Consider the following 15,697-nt stretch of genomic DNA (forward strand, 5'->3'; position numbering starts at 1 on the left):
CTCTCCTCTCTCTGTCTCTGTCTCTCTCTCTCTCTCTCTCTCTCTCTCTCTCTCTCTCTCTCTCTCTCTCCTCCTCACCTTAGGTAGCTACTCCTGAGGGCAGATTGGATCTTAAGCCAAGAGGTGCAGCCCCAGAGCAGCAGCTCGCCATAGGTTTTCTCAGAGCTGCAGCAGGAGAACTTTGGGACACATGAGCCCTGGGGGCAGGAAGTGACACCCACTCTCACGCATGGACCGGGGGAGGAAGGGTACAGAGTCCAATCTGTTGGAGGACTGCAGAGGAGGCTACACGGAGGCTGCCAACAGTCTGCCCAGGGGCTGCAGGACCAGAGAACTATGCCCATTCCCGAGCTTCATGGAAGCCAGGAGGAGGAGGAGCAGTGTGTACCTGCTTGCACTCTCTGGGAACAAGTGAGGGCAGCCAGAGCTGCCTCACAGAGTATCAGAGAGGAAAGAGCTCTTTGAGATCTCCCATTTTATGCACAAGAAAACGGAGGCCAGAAACAGGGGGCATCACGCTGCTAAGAGGGACTGCGAACGCACATTCCCAAAGGATTGGAGGACACCTTGGTGAATCCCTTTCCTTACAGAGGAGGAAAGCTGCAGTCTATCGGGCAGGAGTCAGGCTGATCTTCCCGGGGTGGCAACACTGCTGTACTTATGTTGTGCTTTTCCTGTGCACCAGACCGTGCCAGTGTGAAGGGAAAGATCTGCTGAAAAGCTGCGGAGGCTCTGGGATTGGGGAGCAGCGGGTGAGCACCGAGGCCGCCCATCTTCCGGCGAGAAGGAACGCTGAGGCAGCAGTCGCTGGCTACCCCGTCGGGTTGGGAGGCATCTGCCGTTTCCCTTGCTGCTCAGAGCAGGACCGAGGTGGGAGGCTTATTTATTTCTGTGCTTTTATTTACTCATCTTTTATTCATTCACATCCTGTCAGTGTATATTGTTTACATTATAAATCATATGTATTCCCACACTTCCTCTTAAGGAAAAAGCCCAAGAATACAGATTGTTCTGAGGCTGTGAAAATGATAGTGGTGGCAGTGGCACTATGTCTCCATCTTCCCTTGCGCCTCCCAAGGGGCAGCACATAGCCCTGATTGTGCCAAACTGAAGGCTGACACCACCTAGACGGCCAGCACTCACTCTGTGTAGTGTATGCACCTGACTTTCAATGGATTGAACCTGAGAAGGAAGAGGAATGACAGAGACTGAGGCCCTGCAGGGGAGCTCGAGGATGACATTGTCCCCGTATTCTCTTCCTGAGCTGAGCGGCCAGGGCTGTGTTGGGACACAGGCTGCCTGAAATTGTTTGAGCTGCACTCAAGCTAGTCTGTAGGAAAGCCTTGAGCAAAGAACCCTAAAGACAGACTGCAGCCACTAAGACCACAGAGTAGTGATGGGGACCCCTCCGGAGCTTTCAGGGATACAAGCAGCCCATTGCAGCAGGTGCGCTGTGGGTTTCCCACCACGGCCACAGGAGGAGAAGAAATGGGTTTGTGAAAGACAGGTGGAACCAGATATTGACAACCTGGTGTGGCACAGCATTTAAACAGAAGCAAGTCAGGAACAAATGCAGAAGGTTCTGAAGGGGGCTGGCCGGCAGTCACCATCTGTATTGTACAGACCACTTCAGAGGGGTTCAAAGGCCTGAAGTTCAGACCGGAGTGGGACTTCAGAACTGGGGTGAGCAGACACCACCTGCAGCAGTGGGAATGAGCAAAGTGGGAATGCTGCACGTATCTCTAAAGAAGGGAAACCCCCAAACATGATTTTCTTGCATAACAAAATCTTTGGATACATCTAAAGCTGCACTCACAGGCAGAGTCAGCCTCAAACACATGGTTAGAAAAGGTAAACAGCTAATACCCGGCACCACAGGCAGCTTCCAAAATCACGGTGGCCCTAACAGTAAAGTTAACTCTTGTTCATGTTCCGTGCCTGTCTCAGCCAGGACTCAGGCCGGAGGAAGATCATCCACCTGGTATCTGTAGCATCTAGAACACAAGGCCTACAAGACTGTGGTGAAAGGGAAGAGAGAAAAGGGAGAAAACATTCTGTTTCTGAACTGTTTAAATACAAACAAAGCATGCATCACTTTCGCTCACAGTAATTGGCTAAAGCCAGCCATGTAGTCAGAAACAAACTCCAAAGGGTGCTGTCACGTGTAGGACCAATGCATATTCATCCAGTGAGCCCTGCCCCAGCAGCACAGTAAACATCAGGAAAGAAGCAGTGAAAGTAATTGATTTTCAAGAAACTGAGGGAAAAATCAAAATCGTCTTAAGGCAAGCAATAAGAAGATATAAATTCACTCAGAACACTATTAATTGCCCAATTAATGAAAAGGCTAAAATAGTTAATGTGAGCAAAAAAAAAAGTAAAAAGAAAAAAGTACTCATTTATCTTTGCATAGCTGTCTCGGTTTCATAAGAGAAACAAGCCAACAAAGACTACTGAAAATATAACAAATACAAAATAATTACTATTTCAAAAAATATTGAAAGCAAGGCTATCAAAAGCTTTCTGCTACTTATTAGTTTGGCACCAATTTATTTCCGCCTTTTTGTTTTGGTCAGAGAGTATTGAGAAATGCAGTGGAAATGGCAAAATATTTTAAGTTCATCTTGCAAATCTCAAGATAATCTTCAATTAACCTTTTTCAGAAGCTTCAAAGAGAACAGTAGAAAACTAGTTTTTCCCCAATAAAACATCACTAAAATTATATAACCGCCTGCATTTCTTATCACAATAAAGTGCCATAAATGAGGGACACAAAACTTATAATAACCTTTTATGAACACATTTATATAAAATCCAAATATATTCATAGAGATGGCAAAATAGCCTTTAGTCCAAAGGTCTATTTTTAAAGAGTGAGTCAATCTGACAGTACTAGTTAACACATCAGTGTGCATTCAAATTTAATATATCCTTCAGTCAAGCATGTGTTTTTATCTCAAAATATATTTGAAAATAAAAGTAAGAGCTTTGAGGGAATGGTGCAGGGCCAAAGTTTCTACAAAACACCATTAAAGAACCACTCAGCCACATACAGCTTGATAAATGCCATCAAAGCCAAACATGAGAATGTGGGTGATCAATCATTCAATGCGAACCTGTTCCTACTTCATTGGCCCAACCGGGCTTTTCACTTGCTCTGTAATATACAGGTAAACTTACTTGCATTCAGTGAGCTTTTTCAAAGCACTGTATCCATGGAATCTAGACACTGTCATCTTCGTTCATCCATCTAATGAATATTCACTGAAGTGTATCATGTGCCATGCACCATTCTGGGCACTAAGGAGGCAAATGTGACCAAAAGAGGTGTAAGTCCCTTTCCTCCTACGGCTCATACTCTAAACAGGCAATCATTGAAAGTGATAAGCTTTGGATGGCTTAGGCAAGTGCAATGGAAAAGTGGGGCAGGAGACGAGGGCGTGGCAACATGGCTGGGGTAATTGGGCATGAACCGTTAATCGCAGAGATTTGTTAACCACAGGTGCCGAGCAGCAGCTCCAGAGCCTGGCATATCTGTCACCAACCTTCTGACATGAGATTAAACTGAGCCCTGTACCTGTATCTTTTAGCACAAGATCAAGAGGGTTTTTGATGGGACAGCCTAAATGTAATGTCAGAAAGAAGATACAAAAGATGGCAGCCATTGACTTTGCTGCCACTGCCCTTTTGTTCTTGCCCATCTTGTGTGCAGGATTTATCTTCTCTTTTTGCCTTCAGGGTGCCTTTTCTCCTTGAGCACTTCTTTTGATCTTCTTTTTCTTCTTCTCTTTTGCCCTAACATAAGTGTTAAAATTTTACATTCTCCAATTGTTCCTACTAATACTTTGTAAGGGTCAGTAAGATCCGGGAAACCACTGCTGGTCACTACAATGACTGGAAACAAAAGGATAAAGCAGGGCAGGAGAATGAGTGTTGTGTTTGGTCAGGGAAGGCCTCACTCAAATATCAAAGGTGGTACTCGAGTAAGGACTTGCAGAAGGGGAAAGGCGGAGCCACGTTGGTATTTAGGGTCAGAGCAATCCAGGTGGAGGGCAGAAGCCCACTCAAATCATGAGTGAGAGCAAGGAGGTCAAGGTAGCTCAGCTGAAACACAGAGACTGGGAAGGAGATGAGCCGAGAGATGGAATGTTTAAGAACTCCCACTGCTTGGGGTCACCTAACCACATCAAAGCAGGATCTTGTCCTTCTCCGTGCCCCTTTCCATCAAGGACCTCTGACTTCCAGTGTTCTGGGGACAGCCTTTGTCTCAAGTGCATCTTTCGCATGGACACGGTGCTGCCTGCTCCTTTGCTTGTACCTGCTGCACCACAGCCCCTCACGGACAGTTTTTAGGCACCTTGGCAGCCAGGATTGGTATTACCCATTCATTCAGTGCCGCTGTCACTGCCCTCCTAAAAAGTTCTCTCCCTCATTCTTCGAACCATCACACAGCCCATGGTGTGTCACCACAGGCTTTCCTAAAGGTTTGAAAAGCATAAGAAGAAAACAGTGCAGGAGGAAAACTTGGATATCACTCTGCAGAAGCCACAGTCCATCAGCCATTTCCTTGTGTAAGGAGCTTCTTCCCGACTATTAGGTTCAGCTCCTCCACAAATCACAGGCCTTCAATACTGCCCTCTCTTTCGCAGTCCTTAGGCTATTAAATTCCTGTCTGTGGGTCATCAGAGTGGAAGCCCCAAATTTTAGTTTTTTATTTTACTTATTAGTTAGTTAATTATTTTGTGGTATGGGGATTGAAGCCAGGGCCTTTTTACTCAATTACATCCCTCCCCCATCCTCTTCTAAAGTTTCTTCTTTAAAGTTTTTATCTTGAGACAGGGCCTTGCTAATAAGTTACAAAGTTGCCTAGGCTGAACTCAAGCTGGTGATCTTCCTGCCTCAGCCTTCCAGTTGCTGGGATTATAGGTATGTACCATTATACCCAACTAGTCCTAAATTTTACAGCATAAAAGGTTCTCATTAAAAAAAAAAAAAAAAACAACTTTTGGCCAGGGATTTAGCTTAGCAGTTCGGTGGCCTGCCTTGCAAGCGCAAGGACCCAAGTTCATTCCCTAGTACCAAAAAAAAAAAAAAAAAAAAGCTTTTACCAGGGATTTAGCTCTGTGGTTCCACCGCCTGCCTCACAAGCACAAGGTTCCAAGTTCGATCCCTGGTACCAAAAAATAGAAAAATACTTTTATTTATTATGACAATCCCTTTCATCTTCTTTGCCTCAACCCCCGTTCAATCCAGATGTGCCTCCGGCATTGCCTGTGCATAACCAGAAGTTCCTTGAAAGTACTTCTCCTCTGCCTAGGTAAGTCTTCCTCCATCCCTAGAACACAAAAGCATCTGCTGGCAACTTCTCTCAAAATGGCAGCACTATGGTGCTCAATGCAGTGACTATGATGTGCTATGGAAAACATAAACCAGGGCTTCCTTCTTCACTATGCACAGGACTTCCTGGACTGGGAACTATTGACCCAGCAGTAGGTATGCATTCAGCCCAGCAGGGCCTCTTTAAGTACAGTGCACCTTAATGGGTTTTAATTTCTTTTCAAATCAGAAGGAAAAATGAATTTTTAAGTGAAAGAATGTCTTCATATAATATTAATATTTATCTTTATACTAATTATATCAGTTTTCTCATTGCTGGGGCAAAATACCCTACACTCACAACTTAAAGGAGGAGAGGTTTATTTTAGTTCACAGTTTCAAAGGTTTCCATCCATGGTTAGCTGGCTCCAAGGAAAAAACATCATGGCAGAAGGGCTTTGCAGAGCAAGGCTGCTCATTTCATGGAAGCCAGGAAGCAGAGCACAGAGGAAGAGCCAGATGCAAAGGAACCAGGGACCATACATAGTTCCCAAGGTCACATTCCATGACCCACTTCTTCCAACTAGGCCCTTCCTCTTAATAGCCCATTAAGCATGAACTCATTAATGGGTTAACCCACGGATGAAGTTAATGCCCTCCAATTCCATCACCTCTCCAGCAGTCTCTTAATCCAGTCAAGTCAAGATTAACTGGTTAATGTCAAGTAAAATAAATCAGACACACAAGTTTAAGTATTGCATTATCTCTCTCATATGAGAAACTCAAATTATAACTAATAAGCAAAATAAAAGGTAGATAATAGGAAGTAGGGAGATAGCACTTTTTCAAATGGGAGTGGTATCAAGAGGTGGAGGGAAGAGGGAAGGGAGAAAAAGGATGAGAAAAGGAATTAAGATGTGTTATGTATATGTACCAACTCCACACAAGTCATGTAAACATTTTGTACTGCAAACATGTACTGATACATTTAAAAGAAAAAAAGATTAACTGGTATGTTAATGAAGGCATAAAATATAATTTAAATATTTTTTATGGAGGATGAAGCCCATGAAAAGTGCCTAAAGACCAGAGCAGTCCTGACTCAGACCCAACTGGGTCATTCATGCTGAGTAATTTGTCTCTCAGATCTTGGTAAAAAAATTAGAGTTAAACCAACATGACCTTTAAGCAGAGTAGAATAATATTTAATTTCTCATTTTAGTGATGAGTAAGATCATAGTCATTGTTCTTAAATAAATATGTCCAAGTGGGAGAGTAGGTCAATGTCAACCAAATCAAGTTATGAAAAAGACACAAAGGAGGAGTTAGGTAGAATTAAATTGATTTGTTTTGGGGCTGTTTTCTAGGCTCTAGGCCTTTGATCCACAGTTCCTTCTAGAAGCAAGTCAATCATATAACAATAACGATAACAATAACAATAATAATAATATCCACTTAATAATAGTAGTAGTATTTAATGAGGCAGGCTGTATAGAAAATGCTTTGCATGTAAACTTACTCTTTGCCAGAATCATGAGCTTTTGGGTACAAGACATAGATATCCAACTCAAGCAAGATAACACTTATCCAAAATCAAGAGGGAGGAGTGTACATGGCTAGGAAGGAATCAGAACAGCTTAGAGAAGCAGGATGAGCAGGAGCGAGGAAAGTATTGGAGGTGGAATCAGGATTCCACACCGCCACACTCATGAATGCTGGCTGCACCCTCCCCTTCCTCAGGCAGGCCTACTCCACCTGGTGGAGAAAACAGTTGCCTGCAAATCCTAACTGCATCTGTCTGAGTTGGGGCTCTCCCCAAAGCAAACTCCGACAAGAGTTCAGGTGCACTGCTTTGTTTGGAAGGCGAGGCCAAGAAACAGTAAGGGGAGGAAGCTAGAAAACTGTGCACTGCAGCAGGGGCAACTAAATCTATCTTACTGGTATGCCTGGGAAAGGATGTGTGGATTGCCCCTCAGAATTGTTCCCTGAAGGATGAGTTCACTGAGTATTTGCCAGCTGCCATCCTTCATTGTTTGAGAGTTGGTCCGAGGATGATAGCCCAACTTGCTTCCCAAGGCAGAGAAAGGCTGCATGCTGAGGACCTCACTATGTTCAGAAACTATATGCAGGTAACTTTACAAGGAGACAAAGAAGATATGGATGGAGCACCTGTAACACTCACTATGACTGCAACTCATTCCAGCACTATAGTTACCAAAGCAGCATGGAGCTGCTTCTCTTCCAGCTCCAGTCCCAGAAAGTGCGACAGAGGACCTGGATCTATTAGGCTTGGGTCATGTGCCCACCGTGGACCAATCAAAGGTCCAGGGGCACAGAGGCTGCCCCCTAGGAAGAGCTTCCTTCCAGCTTCATCTATTGGAGTAGCGAAGGTTCACTTAGTCCTTTCCTCTATTCTTTCCAGTAACTAAAATCCTTCTCTATCCCTTAAGAATTATAGGAAAAAAAAAAGACTGGCTTTACTTTGCCTAGTAACCAGGCTACTGGCAGACACAAACCTGCCTGGTTCTCCAGTTTTCACCAACTTTATCCCCCTACAGAAAGAAAACAGTCATTATCAAAAAGCTAATTGTCATTATGCCTCTTTAGAAAAATTTCCATTAAAGACAAAGCAAATTTTAATTAGATTAAGTATCCAATTACTGTAATTACATTTTTTAAAAATTCACATCATGAAGATGACCCTTTTTAAAAGGGTTACAGGAATAATTAGTGTATTCATATTAACCAAAATGTATTGGATAATATTTATACCCAGAAGACAAAGTACGTTACGCACATTTCACCTTTGGGGAAAGCTTGTAAATGTTTTGGCAGTGGCATGAATATTTATAGGCAAGAGTGTGCTTTAGCAAGATTATGTGAGGAAGCATTTAAATGCTCACCAATTTTTACCCAGGGGTAAAGTATGCAGAAAATGTAGTGAGGAGATTATGGATATGCAAAGTGTGACTTAAGCAGGGAATTTCTATCAGTTTGCTTAATTAATTGGTGCCAAAGACTATTTCTCCTTATTCAAGGCAGAAAGGCCTAAGTTAAGTTATCCGACTATGACCTTTTTGTTCTGCATCCTCCAGCAAGGAGAGTTGGTAAGAAAGCAGTAAGGTCTTCCCTTCTCGCCCATTCACCACCAGGAAGCCGTAGTCTTCACACTCGTAAATTTTGCCCACTCACCCTCACTTGTGAAGAGGTTTAGGAAGAGAAATCTGGGTTTCTAGAGGCTTCCTCCCCAAAAAGTTCTCATCTGAAACTGCCTTCTCTTTTCTGGTTCCCATGTTCTTCCTCCAGACCTGCCTTTGAGCTGTCACTGCTGGTGCTGTTTCTGTCTCACACATGATTACCTTCTAGGCTCCATCACATTTGCAAGTTCAGTGGGAGAAAGGCAGTATCCTTTCCATTTCTCAGATGAGAACACGGGGGCTCCAGAGCTTGCAGCGACTCCCAGAACCATGTAACAGAATGGGCCTCGTAAGGAAACTGCACTGCCACTGATCCCAGACTGCATGGCTCTACTCTACCTGCTGGGAAACTGCATGTGGCCATTGACAAGCCCGGCAGCTTCTCATTTCTGCTGCCACTGAAACCCATCAACATGGGCAGGTCAGGTTTACCCTTTCCTCTTGCAGATACTTCCCCCATAAAAGTCAGGTACGATTATGTCTGATTGGAGGCAGTTATGTATCCACATTCTAGTGGCCAGGGAAGCCAGGAAATACAGTTTGTGGGGTCCTACATCAATAAAGTGTGATTCTCAATTTGGATAACAACAAGAAAGGAGACTCAAATGATTTTGGACGTCCGTGGGTGTTCATCACATCCCCTATCTCAGACAAAAATTCTACCCATCTTTCAAAGTCCAGGTCTGAAACAACCTCTTCTGCAGCATTTCCTGCATTTCTTCCTTATCCTCTTCGTTCTGGGCTTTGGAAAGACAGGCTTTGCTACCCTGTCCTTCATGTTTCAGGTTCTTGGTCTCATTTACCTAATAAGAACCCCAATCTCATGCCTGTAGGAAGGTCTGTGACTCTGTACAGTGGGGCTCCCATCATTCCGTATAGACTCTGCTTTAAAATTAACCTTGTAGGCAGGGACAAGGGGAAAAAAATGAGAACCAAGACCTGTCATGTAAAGGTACAGGATCCCAATAATGAATGTAACTGCACTCTATGCCTAAAATGTACCAATAAACTCAATTAAAAAAATAAAAATAAAATTGACCTTAGAGCCAGGGTATATCCTTGAATGTCCTCTGAGATGGAAAAGGCCCAGCTATAGGGTGAATTACGTTTTTGGAAATTACCAAAGTCTCTGTAGTAGAGGTTTTTCAGAGAAACAGAATCAATTGGATATGTACACACATCTATCTTTCTATCTATCTTCTATCTAGAATTAGACCCTGGCAAGTCCAAACTCTGCAACAGGCTAAAACCACACAAAGAGCTGGCGATATAGTTCAAATCAAAAGTTCAGTCAGCTACAGAATTCCTTTCTGCTCAGGGAAGGTCAGTCTTTTGCTATAGCCAGGCCTTCAACTGATTGGCTAAGGGCCACCCCCATTATGAAGTTTATCTGCTTTACTAAAATTTCAGATTTAAATGTTGACTCATCTGAAAACAGCCTCACAGAAATATTCAGAACAGTGTATGACTATATATCTGGGCATCATGGACTAGACAACTTGACCCATAAAATTGACCATCAAGGTCACTTGAGGGCCAAATTTGTTAGATAATGTACCATCACCCATGGTGGGAAAAATCCATATTTTTGAAAAAACGAGAGCCTCTGTGGTAACTCTTCAAGGAAACTGTGATTGTTGATGCCTAGAGATGTTGATTCCAGTTGCTCAAAGCAGTGACAAAATCAGAGCATGTTTGTGAAACCAGAAGCTTTGTGTTTAATAGAATCAATTCTCTGCTCAACACGCCAAAGAAGACCCTGTCCCATCCTCATGAGATGGAATGTAGGTGTTTCTTGAAAAACAGAATGGATAGGAATCCAGTGAAAGAAAGAGTCGGTATGTATTGGAGTTCAGGAGAGCTTCTGGTGGGTGTTGGCGAGAGGTATGTATGTGTTGGATATGCAGGGATAGGGACTTTTGGAGCCTCACAGCCAAAACTTCCCAAATGCAAGGTTAGAGATTAAAATGCAGCCTACAGATCCACAAGGCTAAGTAGGATCAAAACATACTGCCTTAAGGAATTAATGCTTTGGCTCTTTTCTTCCCATACTCTGACTTATCCTTTACATTGGCCCTAAGACGAATCATGTGACACACCACCCTGTCCTCCTGTGTCCTACATAAATTCCTGCATAGATGACTTCTTTTGTCCTTTATCCTTGCTTCCTGGTTTTATCAATAAAAAGCCACAGAAGCTTCAGTGCTGGGCTGTCTTTATGAGGCTATCTTATACTGAGGGTGGGGGGGTGTCTCGGTGAAGGGCATCCCTCCAGGCCTTCTTGGAGTTTGAATAGGACATTGACTCTGAGTAATCTCTCAGCCTTTGCACAATACCACAGTTGTGAAATGTGACAAGCTTCCTAGAAGAGATTCATATTTGCTTAGGCCTAATATTTTAGGGAAGATAGTCTGTAAAACAGAAGGATGGAAGGAAATTGGGTAAGTGAGCCTCTTGGGAGAGTTCATGCTGGTCCACAGAGAAGAAGATTATTTGGATCAAGAGGGTAAATCGTATGGATACTTAAGAGGGAGGCCAATGAGCTGAAACTAAATATGGCAGCCAAAGGGAGTCACCAAAGACTTTTAGAGAAGAGCATCCAGGGCTCAGGCTCCAGCCTGGGCTGGAGGAATGGAGCACACTGAATGGGACCTGGGAGCCCGTAAATAGGAAGCTGATGAGAAGGGTACTGTTTCATACCCATTTTCTTCTTTATTGATCTCTTCTGTCTTTCTTCTTTTTTCCCATCTCCTTTCTCTCCTACCTTATTTTTATTCCTCAGTTCAAAATTCTTCCTTCTCCAAATACTTAGGTGACTTTGCTATGGTTCAGATAAGAATGCACCAAAGGCTCTTGTGTGAAATATTTGGTCTCTAGCACACTGCATACAGGAAAGTAGAAGAACTTCAAGAGGTGAGGCCTCATCAGAAGTTCATTCTTTGGTCATGTGGAGGTGTGCACTTGAAGGGGTATTGGGACACATGTTCCTCCTCTTCCCCTCTCTTTGTTTCCTGGCTGCCATGAGGTGAGCAGAGTGTTCCAGAATAGATTCCCTGTTACGTTGTAGCTCCTCACCACAAGCCCAAAGGCAACAGAGCCAAGCAACTGAAATGTGAGCTAAAATAGAACTTTTCTCTTTATAAATTTATTATTGCAGATATTTTGTCACAGTTACAGTAAGGACCATTATGAAGTTTTCTCTTTTCCTGCTTCTTCTATCTTTAGTCTGTCTCATGATGCATCTGTTTTCCAGAGAGAATTCCTACAGCTGTCAATTTAATCCAAGTTTATTGTGTAATTATTTATAATTAAATACTCTAGAATTATATTTCCCCAACCTCCCTTTCTCCCTGTAATAATTCAACAAGTACCCTGATGTTAAAGAAGTTTTGACATTAGGATTGATTTCATGAGCCACATCTTCCAATTCACGAAGACAAATGCTCTGAGGCATTTCTTTGCAGGCTTTCAGACAAAGATGCAAAAAAGCAACACATTTATTAAACTCAGAAAATAAAAGGGCTAACTGGAAGTTTGAAGACTGTCTCCTCATTACTTCCTCCAAAGAACTGGCAGACATGCAGGAACAATGTAAGGTGGTTGAGAAGGTCTAAAAGTTGGAGGAACTAGGTTTCAGTTCTGGTGCAGCCGCTAATGGTCAGAGTGATCTACAGCAAATCTCTTTCCCTTTGTAAATCTCAGTTTTTCCTCTGGTCTAGTAACAAGAGAAGCCTAGGTAATGATCTCTAGGGTCCTCTAACATCCCACCTCCTCTGTCTTATAGAACGGGAGGCTTCAGTCTTAAGGGATGCTTTGGGGGAATGCCAGGTCCTTCCCAGAATGTACTGGTTGGAAGATGGTGGCTGCTAGTCTTCAGGGAGAGTATGAGTAATCCCTGCTGTATTTAAGCCCCAAAGGGAGGCCCTTTGACAAGCTGGAGTGAATAACTTTTGCTCATTTCCAAGCCCTTATCACACTAAAAAAAAATCCTTTTCCACCCTACTCTTTCTCAGATAATGGCCTGAATACATTCTTTTACCAGCAAGACTGAGACAAGAGAAATAACTTCCTTGATCTCCATCTCTACACAACTTTAAAAATGTGTACCTGAACTCTCTCCTATTTCCTTTCCTCTAAGATGATCTTTGCTGCTGTTTTTTCAATGTCTTACTCTCGTGTCTGCTTCAGATTGGGCTGTGGTTTGACACTAGTCTCCCTTGGTGCTATATTTTCCATCTCCTTTTTCCTGATGTCTTCCCTCTTAGTGAATACACATACTTGTCTCTTCTTTTAGGAGAGAATAATACTCTCTCCACCTTTAGACTCCCTCCAGTTATCACTGGACCTTTAAACATTCATGCAAACTTCATACACAGTGGGTTGTGATTGCTATCTCTACTTCCTTGTTCTTTGCTCATTGTTTAGCCTATAGCTGTCAGACTTCTGAATTCAGTTCTCTAGTACTTTATTTGAAAAACTAAGCCCTCATGTTGAGGATAAATTCTGAGTTTTAAAGAGGCTTTGAATAACAGTACGCTCCTGGCTCCATGATATCATGAGCCATCAAAGAGAGCAGCCAGCCCAATACCCAAGCTGTTCAATAGCTCTGGTCTCTAAGGAGGTTCCTAGCTCTTCCAGCCCCACACTCCACCTGGCTGCAACAATGAATATGGTCCTAGCTAAGTATTCCATGTTTTCACCTTTTTCTAGGCTACTTCCAGGACTAATGTGGCCTTTAGCATTAGCTCTATCTATTCATCTTGGCCACCATCTGAAAATCCATTCCCCCAGAACATCCATTTTCACATGGTCACTGATGCCCTTATCACTGCACATATTTCACTCTGACTCCATGTTTCACTTTTCTCTGACTTCTCAAACTTTTCACTTTATTATGCCTTTGGGAGTCAAGGCCTGTCACCAGAAATTTTACATCCTCTACTTCTTTGAAGCTTCTCCTTTACTTTCTTGTTCTAATGAACATGGGGCTATTCTCTCTGGCTCTGTTTCCTTTGCAGTTCTCCCTAAATAAAAGCTATTTTTCCTCCCATGGTTCAAGGCCTGGAAAGGAACATATGTATAACTTATTCCCCCTTTGATGCTTCCAAATTGCTCTTTGCATAAACAAACAAACAAAAACCCTTACAGCCCTTTAGAAAAGTATGTTCATTATATCTGTGTCACTGTAAAACCTCCCTGTTACTCTTCATTTATTTAAGATTTTAACACTCGGCTCATTGTCTTTATATTTAATCTCATTTCTGCCCTCATATGTGGCAACTTCAACATAATATTGTAACCTAGATTACATTGTGGCCTCTTACTACTTTACATGAGCACTTTTACTAATGTCATCTTCTCCCATACTCCATTTACCAGTGATAGGTTGACGAGTTTCACATCTGTCTCTACCCCAGATCTCTCTTCTGAGCTCCACACCCATACATCCAGCTGGATATTTCTACATGGATGTTTCATGAAACTTCAAACTCCAAATCTGAACCCATCATCTTCTCATAGATCTGATTCTTCTGTTCTCAGATACTGTTATATAGAACTAAAGTCCACCCAGCCACCCAACTCAGCATTTTGGAAGTCATGCCTGATTCCTTTGCCCTTCTTAATGGTCTCATCTTATCAATCACCTCCTCGCTCAGTTGCACCTGTTTGCCATGAGTCCAGAGTTTCTGTGATTAAACTTCTTGAGAGAACAAAGCTGATAAAGGGAGCAAGCTCTAGATAAGCAAAGCATACCTGAGTTCAAATTATACTTCCAGTTTATACTGGAAATTTCATAAGCTTTTTGAACCTTATTTTTCACTTCTGTAAAATGGGCATATAATAATATTGCTTATTTCATGAAGTTTTTGGGAGGATCAATTCGAGTATGATACATAAGATGCCTGAATCAGAGTAAGAAACTCAATAACTTAATGATGTTGATGATATCAATAATAATCATGCTCAAATGATGCCAGTAGGAACGTCTTGAGGAAAGAGATTTGAAGATCAGCTGCTTTTTCACTAGACTTCACCCTTGGATATTCAGCCCCACTCCATATCCTTGCCTTTACAGGAAACCAGTCCCTCAGGAACGTCTTGAGAAGAGATTTGAAGATCAGCTGCTTTTTCACTTCAGCCCACCCTTGGATATTCAGCCCCACTCCATATCCTTGCCTTTACAGGAAACCAGTCCCTCCAATTCCTAGGACTTTATAGATTCTTAAGGGTGAATTAGTTTGCTTCTTATAGGCTTTCCATCTGTAGTCACTCAACTTTTTATGCTCTATACCTGCGTGGTCCAGTATATAGTAAACAAGCCACAAAGAGCTATTTCAGCCCACCCTTGGATATTCAGCCCCACTCCATATCCTTGCCTTTACAGGAAACCAGTCCCTCCAATTCCTAGGACTTTATAGATTCTTAAGGGTGAATTAGTTTGCTTCTTATAGGCTTTCCATCTGTAGTCACTCAACTTTTTATGCTCTATACCTGCGTGGTCCAGTATATAGTAAACAAGCCACAAAGAGCTATTGAGTCATTGACTGACTAATGCAGCACATTTTGCAGTGATATGTTGGATGTATTGGTTGAAATTTTAAAAAATATTATCTGAGTCAATCTCACCTGTTTATTTTTACTTTTTAAAAATATAGCTACAAAATTTTTATATTACATATATTGGTGGTATTGCGTTTCAATTGGACAATGTTGCTGTGCATCTTAACAAATTTGACCTTTCTCATCCGCTGTTATTTTCCTGGCGTTTCCTTTAGTCTTATAGTTTACACATGCTGTTTCTTTTCATTTTTAGGAGGCGTCTGGGGGAAAATAAAGCTAAATGCATATTGGTGGACGGTGGTGGCCCGTGGGGACAGAATAGAGGGGTAACTGGCAGGAGTTTAGGCGGCAGGATGCACAGGACTCGGTGACAGATGAACATGGGGAGTGAGCGAGAAGGAGGAGTTTGTGTTTACAAGGGAAGGCGAATCGCGGACGCGGGTGGTCTCTAGGGAGCAGCAGGTCATCTCCCAACAGCAGAGGTGGAGGCAGGGATTTCCAGCGCACCTTGTCCCTCGCGCGACACCGTCCGCGCAGCCCGGTTCGGTCGCGAGCGGGCGCCCGCGCCGCGTTGCGGTTCCGGTTCCGGTCCAACTGAGATTGGAGTAGGCACCTGCGGGCGG

The 15,697-nt window shown here is 42.9% G+C and overlaps 1 protein-coding gene across 1 annotated transcript in view; it reads left to right on the forward strand.

Moving 5' to 3' along the window:
• The first annotated feature begins 336 nt into the window (after positions 1-336).
• Ric3 (RIC3 acetylcholine receptor chaperone) overlaps positions 337-15,697 on the forward strand; it is a 61,391-nt gene continuing 46,030 nt past the window's right edge. The window contains exons 1-2 of the mRNA XM_033763918.1: positions 337-411; positions 591-870. Of these exons, the coding sequence (XP_033619809.1) occupies positions 337-411; positions 591-870 (355 nt within the window). The remainder of the gene's footprint in view (positions 412-590; positions 871-15,697) is intronic.

This window comes from Fukomys damarensis, unplaced genomic scaffold, assembly GCF_012274545.1.
Source record: "Fukomys damarensis isolate Sample0158 unplaced genomic scaffold, DMR_v1.0_HiC HiC_scaffold_16, whole genome shotgun sequence".
Taxonomy (NCBI): domain Eukaryota; kingdom Metazoa; phylum Chordata; class Mammalia; order Rodentia; family Bathyergidae; genus Fukomys; species Fukomys damarensis.